Genomic DNA, 11,502 nt, shown 5'->3' on the forward strand with positions numbered 1-11,502 from the left:
CACACACACACACACACACACACACACACACACACACACACACACGACAGGTTTATTCCTAGAAGAACAGACGCAGAAGAAAAAAAACAGACTTACAAATCTCTCCAGTTCCAGGAGAGCCGGTCTGTCTGTGCTGCACTCTTGACTCTGCCACAGAGAGAAACAGTATTCAAACAGCTGATCGTAGGACTACACAACTGCTGCAATCTATGGCAACTTTCCACCTCACCGAAATTCTCAAATTGTATGCTCATGAAATAATATAACTTGTAAAAGTTTCTGATTGACAAATCCAAACATGAAAGACTTTTACAGAGGGGATGATTTGTGCTGCTGTTCAATAAAATAAGAAAATGAAAGATAAACATCTTTGTGCTGCTGTGCACACTCACACTCTCTCTCACACACACACACACACACACACACACACACACACCTACCTACCTTATGGCCGACAAACTACAGTGCCCATATAGCATAACGCATAACGCACACATTCTTAAAAAGTTAAGATGTAGCAGCAACCATCTGAACCTGTTGGAGTCTCTCCAGCTCCACTTTGTTTTGGCTGAGCAGCAGCTCCTTTTCTTGCAGCTCATCCTTAAGCGCCAGGTTCTCCTGCAGAACTTTTAAGTACAGCTAGAGAGAAATACACAAACAAAGATATTCAAACTACAACAGCCTGAAGATAAAAGCTCACATGTGCAGGTGGAAATAGCATGGGTAATGCTACAGTACGGCCTACTGGGGGTTTCTGTTCATTCCTTCCTACAGCTTACTGGGTATCACTCCTGTTCTGGCTGGTTTAGATATCAGCTATAATTCACTCTCAGCCCTCAGGTGTGTTGTATTTAGAAATATGTGAGCTGTTCTGTGAGAAAAGTGTCAGACACATACCGTTCTGTAGTCAGCTGATAAGTCCCCCAGTTGACTCTCACTGCAGAGACACACAAGAGACTTTTAAACACCCGAAAGAAAATCCTTCACACAAACAAAGGCTATACATTGATACAACTAAGAATTCACCATTATGTCCTGAAAATAACACTACATACAACTAGCAGGCCAAACCAGTTGGTGCACATACAAATTCAGAGCACACAGTCAAACATGTTTAAACAATCTTCCCCTGCGGCCATCATTTCAGACATTAAACACCACAACATGACTAAAATCCAGCTTTTTTCTTTTAAAAGGGAAAGAAATGCATAACCAAAAAGTAGTTTGTCTCTGAAATATGTGAAATTACAATAAAACATCACAGAGAGGAAAACACACTCACTTGTAGGTATTACTGTTTGTATCTTCCAAATGATCATCGTCATTTTCATTCTGAAAAACAAAAAGGCTCATGTTGTCAGCTGCACAACACTACAGTTAGAACAGCACTTTGCTTGCATGTCTAATCTGAAATAATACACTCAACAGAAAGCCCGGTTCTTTCATTAAGCCTTCTTCTATTTGGTTTCCCCCTTTAATAACTTTAAAATCAACTCATTCTTCTACACTGTCTGACAGTATAATCTGTATTAGCTTGTTCCTAACCCTTCTATCTTAATAAGGACATTTTGGCTGTTTTATTTTTTGATCATTTTGGCTGTTAATGCATGCGACATACAATTAGGCAAGGGTGTGAGTTCAACCTGAGCTCCTATGATAAGTCTATAATAAAATGTGTAGCCAAAATACAGTCACTTAGACCCTTAAGGACAAAAACGTCCCCATTGAAACCACAGTTTTTGATCCCATGGCCGTTACAGTCCATCATATGAAGCTTTTAATCAAGAGCTTGGGATGCAAAATAGTAGTTTTACCATTTTCCACCAGATAAAGCCAGTTTCTCATGATTATGCCTTGGGACAAATACACTGCTGTGTATGATGGAATGCATCCTAATCATTGACATTTTGTTTGTTTGATTTTTTTTGTGCTGCCTTGAGTCAGGCTCCTGTTCACTGTCGTGGTTCATTGTACAATAATGCCCAGCCTGCCGTACATTGTCCCTCGGTTATTATGAGTCCCTGATGGATAACACTCTTCATTGTGTGTAGAGGGAGAGTGTGCTTGTGCTCTCAACATTCTCAACAAAGCAAAATGTTATTTTAGGCATATATGTTGGCTACAGTTTTTATGGGGTTTCGCTGCAATGTATTTTATGAGATTATTGCACATTTTGTAGCCTTTTTTTGTTTCAATCAAAATCCTTGCAGTCCAGCATAAATATATAATGACCGCAAGTTTGCGGAAAGTATGACAGCTTGTATTTTTGTTGTGGTCTCCCCCCCTCACACTGCTGTATTCATGTACAGGCTTCCGGGGGTTCAAGCTCAATGGCGGCAACCGGATGCTCTGCACGTTATGGTGCAATGGCAGTGGTTTTTTTTTTAACAGCTGTATAACTGACTAAGATCTATTTCTCTTACTGAATGAAAGGTGAGAAGTAACATACGCTTCTAAAGGAAGGAAGTTCTCTCACTTTTCCCCTGTGTGCGTTTGTGTAAGCGCACATATGCGCGCACTATGTGAGAGATAGTTACACAGCCTACAGTCATTTACAGCCTTACGTGAGCCAGCCTGTACCTTCTGGTGAAGCAATTTTGATGAATATTGTAAATACAAATTCAAAAATGACTCGTGCTTTCAATGAATCTCCTTAATATGAGTGAATAAATCACCATAAGTTGCACTATTTTGCACAAATATGCAGGTTAATTATGACACTCTGGCGGGGTAGAATATACTCTGACGGGCCGCCACAGTCTAGGTAATCAATGGGAAACACTGCGGTGAGCTCTCTGCCATGTTTGAGATGATGTAAGGTTGTTTTCTTTCTTACCTCTCCGCTGGGCTGAACGATGCCAGTGGAGCGTCGCTCCCTCCTCCCTCTCCTCCTGTCCTTCACTCCCAGACGCTTCTCTCCCTCCAGCTCCACCTCGTTCACCAGGTCTGTATCTGAAACAACAGTCAACAACCTAACTAACCACGTCCCACGCCAGTGTGAAGATCCAAAGAAGAATGAATAACATGTAACAAACACGGCTAGAACACAAAAGGTGCTTAACAGATGCGTCACTGGAGCTCAGTTCAGGATTAATCTAAGCAACTATGGAATCAGGTAGATTAGTTTCCAAATGTAACTTTCTGTGAAACCGGAAGTTGTCATATCTTTGACCTCAGTTTCTACTTCCATCTCTGTAAGTTGAGAGTAGCGAGATTAGTTAACATGAACAAAATGCTCTGTTTGGCTTTGTGATCTTTAAAAAACGGACCGGATGTATTTGACTGATTTATGTAAACATGGTGTCACCGGATATATCAGACGAGGAAATGCTCAGTTCCCCATAAAAAAAAAAAAGAAAAAAGCATTGAGTGTGGGAAAGGGTGACCAAAACATAGTAAAGAGGAAGCAGTATACTACCCACGACATTATGAATATATGGTAGCCACCCTGCCAGATGAACCACACCTAACCCTCCACACCAGCAGCAGTGGCCCTTACAGCACGTGAGGAAACCTCAACCTTTCAAAACTATCCGGAAGAGCACTCCACCCACAATGTACAGCATGTTTGTATCTAGTATTACAGTAAATAGAAATGGCTCTAGCACTTCAGCCTCACTCACCCCTTTCAGCAGGTGTGACAGTAACGATGGGGCTGACAGGCTGGATGTTGCGAGGCGGTGGATCTGCAGCTTTAGGGACAGTCTTCTCTGCTTCTTTCAGGTCCGTCAGAGTCACACCCTGCCGGCACAGAGCAAAAACAAATCACTCAAAGACCTTATATTACAGTCCGAACTAAACAGTCTTCTTGGTGAAAATACACTGTCCCAAATAATGAAAATATTGATGCAAAGCATCATCTGTAACTCGGAAGGGGGGGGGCAGCATGATGCTGCTCTTACAGTCACTCATGTCCTGGAATAATACGGTTAAGCACAGCATTACTCAGTGGTTACACTTGTCTTTTCAGTGCAACTTTTTGTTTATCCGATCATGCCAGGACACATTAACTGTCAAGTCTGTAGGGCTGGCCCCTCTTAGACCACTTGATAAGGTCTTAGTCAACTAAGACTTCTTTAGTTGAGGTTCTTTATCAACTGTATGCTTTTCTTCATGCTGAATGAATGGTGTTCACAAAACTGATTAGCACATCTTTGGTAAACACAAGTGGTGCCTTTGTGGAAAAACTCAGTTTTACAGATCGAATGATTATATAGTCGACTGGTGATAGCTGCTGCCTCAAAATAAAAGTTTAAATTTCAAAATAAGGGGGGCTTTATTATGAAGAATCACCAAATTAGAGGAGCTCAGTCAGTGGCTATTCTTCAATAAAACAGGTCCACTCATACTCCATATGTTGTTAACACTGCTCTAGAAACATTTTTTTGTATATTGAAACACAAATATATTGCCTGTTACAAACCTTTTTTGCACATAATAAAACCGATGTGAAGCAGTACCTGTGTGGAGCGGCGAGACCGCCGCATCAGCCGAGAGCGAGCTTTCCTCTGAGACTCAGACTCTTCGTCTCTGACTGGAGCCTGGAACCTAAACACACCAACAAACACAAATAATATGCTCCATAAACAGTATTGTATACATTTTAACCATGATCATAACTCACATTTTTTACATTCAGAGAACCATTTGGGGACGGCATTTTTCATTTATTTATTAAATACAAAAATGTTTTGTGTTCCAAACACTGTGTTGTTTCTTACTTGCGCCTGTCAGTGTTGGGGGTGTTGGGGCTCTCGGCCGCCGCCTCCCTCGTCTGAGGGGTTGGTTGGACTCTGGCAGTGCGGTTCGCCTTGTCCTGATCATGCTCCTCCTCGCCTTTCTCCTCTGGTGTCTGAACCAAGTAAGACACAAGAAACAAGGCCATAGGCTTAACTGTAATCAACTGTCCCCAATTTAACTTTTCATTCATGGCCCCAATGTCAGCATAATGTTCATTTTAGTCAACATTCTTTAAAAAGTTAGTGGGCAGCAACTCTTGTGTAAAGTTACTGATGTTGTCAATGGAGTATTGTTCTTTTGAAGAGAGCATAGATGTTTATAACAGCTTCAGTTCCCCGTCAGTAAAGGCTATCTGACACCAAGGATAAGCGGTAGTGGTGTAACGCATCACGGATCGACCTGTGATCCGTTCGGATCAGCCCTCACGGTTCAGATCACTCGTGAACCGCGGATCAATTGAGTATTTTTTCTCTCTCTTTTTTACAGTTTAATCATCATAGTGTGTAGTACAGTTTTACTGCTGCTGTTCCTTTTCAAGTAACAAGTCCCCGAATATCAATGCAGAGTGTCAGTGAACAGATATAAAGCAGTAGTGTGTTCACGTGAACGGAGCAGGTTAAAAGCATTTAATGGCGAAAGTCATGGCGAGCGGAGGAACTTGAGAAGCCGCGGCGTCATTTAAGTCGCAAGTTTGGGAGAATTTTGTCTTAACCTGTAACTTATAATGACAGATAAGGGTGGTGGACGAAACCGTTACGGTATGTAGGCTGTTTCTTTCTTTCAATATTGATCAAAGGACGAGGATATCAACATACCTCATGTTGCACTTAAACTTAACAGAATTGGGGATTTCATTTTGTTTCAAATTGGACATCTTCAATATTTTTGTTTTTATGTAAGACTATAGCCCAAAGTTCTTTTCTTTAAGTGTTCTTGAAGTTCTTTAATTAATAAATGGAAAGCAAAGTTAGATTTGTCTCCTCCCCTCTACTTTGTTGATCCGAAAAATGATCCGAACCGTGCCTCAAGAACCGTGATCCGAACCGAACCGTGAGGTTTGTGATCCGTTGCACCCCTAATAAGCGGTGAAAAAAAAAAAATCACCCGCGACCACAGCAGTACATTACTTTGCTCTTGTGTCTGTAGTCCTGCCTGCATCTCCAAACTGGGGGCTTGCTGACCGCCATCTACTGTAGGTAACACACTGACTATAGATAAGTAATTTATGCAACTCCACTTTAAAAAAATCCTAAATATCCTCTGTTGAAAGCGTTAGGGTTAGGGTAGGCAGTCAGGTAGGTGGAAAGTATTGAACTATACGTTCTTTGCCATTTGGAATATATATATCACTGCTGTTTGTTTTTTAATTGCTGGAACATTAGACATACCACTTTATGGCTTTTTTTTCTTCTAATTTGCAATATCAAGGATGTTTTATCACATTTTGTCTTTTCTATGATGGACTTCATATAAAACACTTGGCTGATGTGCACTGTAATTTGTACCTTGTCAGCAGGGCTTGCTGTGGTCACACTCTCTGGACTGGACACGGTGTAGCTTTCTGGGAAAAGAGAACCAGCATCTGTTGGAATCACAGGCATTTACAGAGTTTGTAGTACTTCTATCAACACAGCAGGTTACACAGCTTACCAGGGCTGCCCTCTTTCTCCTCACTCATCTCCAGGCTTCCCGAAACACCCCTCTCTTTAGACTGGTCCTGCACATTCATCTTCTCTTTACTACTCATCCTGCACACTGAGCTCCTGGAAGACATGAAATGGGGACAGATGTTGGCACCGAGGGACCTTATTGGATGACACTGCTCAAAGAAACTCTTCAGAGCTCCTGCGTTGATTACATGGCAATGTTTATGGATGAAGGTGTTACTGGCATGTTCATTTGTTTTTAGTTTGTGCTTAATACCTGTCAGGGAAACCTGCCCTATGTGTTCACAGCAGGGAACAATTAAAAAGTGTTTTTATTGGGAAACATTTAATTCAGGATATGTTACAGATAGACACTAACCTCCGCCGTTTGCTTGGTGCGTTTGCAGCGGTGGAGCCTTGTTGGTTTTGCCTGTCCAATATAGACTATGGAGAGAGAGAGAGAGAGAGACAGCTGTTAGTGCTTTTGGTTAAAAATCACATAAAGTAAATGCATATAATACCAGGTAAAGACAAACTCCCTCACATTTGCTTGTTTCTTTGATAACTCCTCCAGGAGCTCCTCAATGCTTTCATCCGCTACATCAAATGGTGTCTGACCCTACAAAGTGAGAAACAACGTGACAAAAATTAACCATTAAATAATAAAAAAATAAATACGCATGTTACATTTCCAGTACCAAGTTCTTCTCCAAATGATCAAAATGTCATGGTGAATGCTGCTTCTGTAAATGAAAGAACACGCTCAACATAGAAGAATGATGTTTTTGCTTTTGTAATTATTTTGGGTCATACCGCATTACTTCGAGCCTCCATATTGCAGAGCTGTTCAGCAAGGATGCAACAGGCCTCCCCCTGACCCCAGTGTGCTGCAGCATGGAGAGGCGTCCAGCCATCAAAGTCCGTAGCTGACACATCCAGCCCACACTGACACAGTATCCTAAACAACACAACAGCAAGTTGACAACAGCAGCACTGCATGATACACTATATGACAAAATATAGACTTCCTGGAAAAGAAAAAACATTTCTAAGTTCAAATGTTAAATTATATCCATTAGGGAAAACATTAGGAGATGCTTACTTGAGAGCCTCTAGATAGCCTTTGGCTGCAGCCACATGCAGTGGGGTGGCCCCGGTCCTGGGGTGTCTTACATCAGCGGGTGGGGCCTCAGTTAGCCAGATCCGGGCGTCCGTCATTATCTGTTCCTCCTCCAGCCGCTTCGCTGCCTCCAAGTCCACACCTGGACACAGACAGAAAATGTCAAACACATGGTCTCTTCTTTTATCTATGAGGCATTCCATTTGGGTAGTTATTAGGGATGCATCATTAACAAAATCATTGTTATTGTTCCGGTAATGAAATATCAGTTGATACTTCCATCCAGTAATGCTGAGCCTTGGCTGTGGAAACCATATAAAACCATGTTCTGAGTGTGCATTTTTGTCTCTCTCGCTCTTGGGCTCTCTGTGTCGGTCAGTGAGCAACATGCAGGCATGCACAGAAAAAAAATGAACCGGTCATTATGAAAATATTTACTTTTGTCTTCACATTGTTGCAGTTGTAATAATAATAATAATAATAATAATAATAATAATAATAATAATAATAATACATTTATTCATTTATCATATTGTTATCGGCCACAACAAGCGGATAGTTTGGGCTGTAAGGCTGATTAAAGGCTACAATAATACTTTGAGTATTATTTTATTTGTAGAATTAGATTCCAGTGATGGGTGCGTAGGATTGTTGCCAAAAAACAGTTTGCTCTTCTGCTTGCTGCGTACAAAGGGAGAACCACGCCTGGATTAATGGGGCAGTCTAGCAGCAATCTAACAGGACCATAAATTACATTTAGATAACCACAATAACAAAAAAACTTTTTTGGGGTGATGAAGTCATAAAATACGACAGACGACATTTGAAGCTTTGTTCGAAAATCTCAATAGAAGCTTTGAATTTGAGCAAAAAATAAAAAGTACATTTGGTATAGCCCTACAGATCATAAATTATTATCAGCCCTGAAATCCCAAATTGGTGAATCTCTACTAATTATGCTTCCTCTTAGAAGTATGTAGGATTTAAAACTCCTCTCGTATCAAGAAACAAACACATGTGCCCTAGATTAAGCAGAAACAAATGATGAAGCATCCTTTTAAAAAGGGGTGCGTAGCTGTCAAAGGACAGCACTCACCCTGTCTCAGAGAGTAACCCTGAAGGAGGGACTCAGTGCTCTCGTCCAGAGCAATGTCCAGTGGAACATCACCATCACAGTTCACAGCAGAGAGAGATGCACCTTCCAGCATAAGAAAACTGTCAAAACAAACATGGACACAGTCAGAATCCATATAACTGCAGAAACATTTGCATAGTCTACACAAGGACAACCAATTCTAGATAGAAACACCTAATCCCATCACGTTACCTTCAAAGCGATGCCAAAAGGCATTATTCACAGAACAAGAGACTGTAGGAAAATAAATGGTGCATCAACTGCTAAATCATTTGAGCTGCATGCATTTGTGTGCCAGGCCAGCCCACTCATGCTTCAGCTGAGTGCCAAACAGGAAAACAATGTTAGTATTGTTGAATGCACAAATACTCTGGCACCCACGCTGCATTCTGATGTCTCCAAAGTGTCAAAGAGTACTGTACTATTGTTAGCTGTAGTCTGCTAACTGTAGAGACGTATTCTACTCACTCTGCAATGTCACGGTACCCGCAGGAGGCAGCAACATGCAGCGGTGTCCATCCCTCACTATCAACCTGGTTGATGTTGGCACCGTGTTCCAACAGGAAGGACACTATCTCCATGGTGCCATCTATGCAGGACTGTGTAGAAGAGAGGAAAATAGTATTAGTAGTTTTTAAAAGTAAAAAAATAATGCAACTATAAATGTTTCATTCATCTCAGCATCAACCAGAAACTTCGTTTAAACCCTTCGAGGAGAAACTGCCTCACCTGGTGGAGGGCAGTTATTCCATCGGCATTGGAACAGTTGATAATTTCTGCCACATCCTCCCCATTCCTTGTTTTGGTTTCTTTGGCCTCCTTCAGCATCAACTGGGCCTCTTCTGTGTCTCCGCTGGCACAGGCGGCCAGGAACTCTGCAGCCCTGTCAAACCTCACCCGTTTCCTAAAGACAGAGGATACAGTTTGCTAGATGACCTCTCTTATAAGCAGTTGTGGCCAATTTAAAGAAGAAACATGCCTTGTAGCACCAGTGAGATTCATATAGGGAATAGACAAAAAAAGAAACACTTTTCAACAGTTGCAGTAGCCTTGTAGGAAAAGTCAATGTGATTTGATATGACTGTTAAAGGGGTATCAACAGGATGAGGCTGGCAATATTCTATGGCTTTGTTCCTGTCAACAAATCCAATGAAAATACTTAAGCCAACAATGCATTTTCCCATCTCTTAATATGTTCAGGCATCCCTACCCTAACAGTGGATCTTTGCAGCCCCAAGGCCAGCTGCACTGAAGCCTTACATCTTTAGAGATGTCATAAATACAAAGTCTATTTTTAAATAATTCCCTAAAACAGCTGGGCATTTCTTGCAAACAACACTCAAACAAGAGTAAAATATGTATTTCTTGGGGACTTTTGCCAATTGTGGATCTTGGTGCGATAGTGGATATTTAAAGCTGTAGGACAGTGTATGTGGAACTGATTCAAAGTAAACCATAGTAGCCTAGTTTATGTTAGGACCATGTCACACAATTCAACAGTCGGGCTCCCTAACAATTGAAGTCTTTGGGGGGGGAAAACAAGCAAGACCAGGCTTTAAATACAAAGGCAATACTTGCTTTATGATCAGTTCATTGGTGGCTTTGGTCTTCTCGTGGGATTTGTTGACAATCAGACAAAAAGGAACAGCATTAAAAGAGATTGCCACTGCCTGTATTGGCAGCACTGCAAATGAAAAGTGAATAAGCAATACGGTGCTTGACAAGCAGACCTGTTAAGAAGTGCTAGCTAGCTAGCTAGCTAGCTAGATAGCTAACACAAACACTACAAACTATGGCCACATGCATAATGACCATTGGCCACTGACAGTTGAGTGGATGTTATTTAGCTGAAGGGGGCTAGAATATTGTACTTAAAGACATATGGGTCGGGTTATGTTGCCCACCACCCTGTCCAAGCCAAAGCACAACATTCCTCCTTTAGCATATCTTTAGATATTAAGCTAAGCTAGCTGGGTGTTAGCCGGGCCGTTACTGTAAAACGTTTCGACGAGACGTTTCCTCACCGTCGTTTGAGAAGGGGACTGATTTCATCTATGCCTACACACACTGGCTGGTCCCTAGGCGGGTCGCTAAACTGGGCCTCCGGCTCCCCTGCTCCGTTCTCGGCATCGCCCCGCCACCTCCGCCTGGGCACGGCCGACGCTTTGTTGGTGCATGAGCCGGCCCAGCGCTTCAGCTGCTCCCGCCGCTTGGTCCTCGCCGAGTCTCCCATTATTTATCCGAGGAGGAGGACTGTGTTTTTAAAAATAAAACATTCACTGGCAGGGAACGACACACCCTCCATGTGTATACTTCCTGGTTCTTGCTCTGGATGTGGAGGAAGCCTCTTCTCGTGTTCGTTGGCGTCGGGAGCGCGCAAAATTGCTCAGGCTTGTCGTCTGTCTGACGTCACCGTTCTTTAGTAGACCACTGACTGAATTTAGGAAGTATTAGACCATAGACTGTGTATTGAGTAGACCACTGATTGAATTTAGGAAGTATTAGACCATTAGACCTGTATATAGGGTGGAGGGGAAATGCAGTAAAGCTCCATGTCTGCGAATTGTGCACAACACTTCCTGACATTGAGATTATTGTGAGACTCGGGTCAGTTGTATTTTGAAATTATATCCACAATGAAGGTAATTAAGAAGGTCCAAAGCGAATCAATAATAAGACAATAGGAGCCACTACTACAACTTTTTACCCCTTTATAAATGGTGCCCTATAAGTGGGACTGAACTATTAAAGGACCTGAAAAAGCCTTAAGCTTTGAGGATATTGACCAAGCATGACTATTCAAAGTTCCTCCTGTCCGCTTCCCCATATGGAGACAGTAGGGCCATTTATTGAGATTACAT

At 41.9% G+C, this 11,502-nt stretch overlaps 1 protein-coding gene across 1 annotated transcript in view; it reads right to left on the bottom strand.

Moving 5' to 3' along the window:
* The window catches only part of ppp1r12c (protein phosphatase 1, regulatory subunit 12C), a 40,213-nt gene extending 29,201 nt beyond the window's left edge, over nt 1–11,012 (bottom strand). The window contains exons 1-18 of the mRNA XM_031867109.1: nt 10,666–11,012; nt 9,371–9,545; nt 9,110–9,240; nt 8,603–8,721; nt 7,489–7,648; nt 7,200–7,344; nt 6,931–7,005; nt 6,766–6,830; nt 6,391–6,503; nt 6,246–6,301; nt 4,722–4,852; nt 4,461–4,548; nt 3,624–3,741; nt 2,837–2,952; nt 1,283–1,332; nt 898–937; nt 535–639; nt 97–147 (exon numbers count right to left, since the gene is read on the bottom strand). Of these exons, the coding sequence (XP_031722969.1) occupies nt 97–147; nt 535–639; nt 898–937; nt 1,283–1,332; nt 2,837–2,952; nt 3,624–3,741; nt 4,461–4,548; nt 4,722–4,852; nt 6,246–6,301; nt 6,391–6,503; nt 6,766–6,830; nt 6,931–7,005; nt 7,200–7,344; nt 7,489–7,648; nt 8,603–8,721; nt 9,110–9,240; nt 9,371–9,545; nt 10,666–10,874 (1,947 nt within the window). The 5' untranslated portion in view covers nt 10,875–11,012. The remainder of the gene's footprint in view (nt 1–96; nt 148–534; nt 640–897; nt 938–1,282; nt 1,333–2,836; nt 2,953–3,623; nt 3,742–4,460; nt 4,549–4,721; nt 4,853–6,245; nt 6,302–6,390; nt 6,504–6,765; nt 6,831–6,930; nt 7,006–7,199; nt 7,345–7,488; nt 7,649–8,602; nt 8,722–9,109; nt 9,241–9,370; nt 9,546–10,665) is intronic.
* Between the last annotated feature and the right edge of the window lie 490 nt (nt 11,013–11,502).

Source organism: Anarrhichthys ocellatus, unplaced genomic scaffold, assembly GCF_004355925.1.
Source record: "Anarrhichthys ocellatus isolate YVR2014 unplaced genomic scaffold, GSC_Weel_1.0 scaffold38, whole genome shotgun sequence".
Lineage (NCBI taxonomy): Eukaryota > Metazoa > Chordata > Actinopteri > Perciformes > Anarhichadidae > Anarrhichthys > Anarrhichthys ocellatus.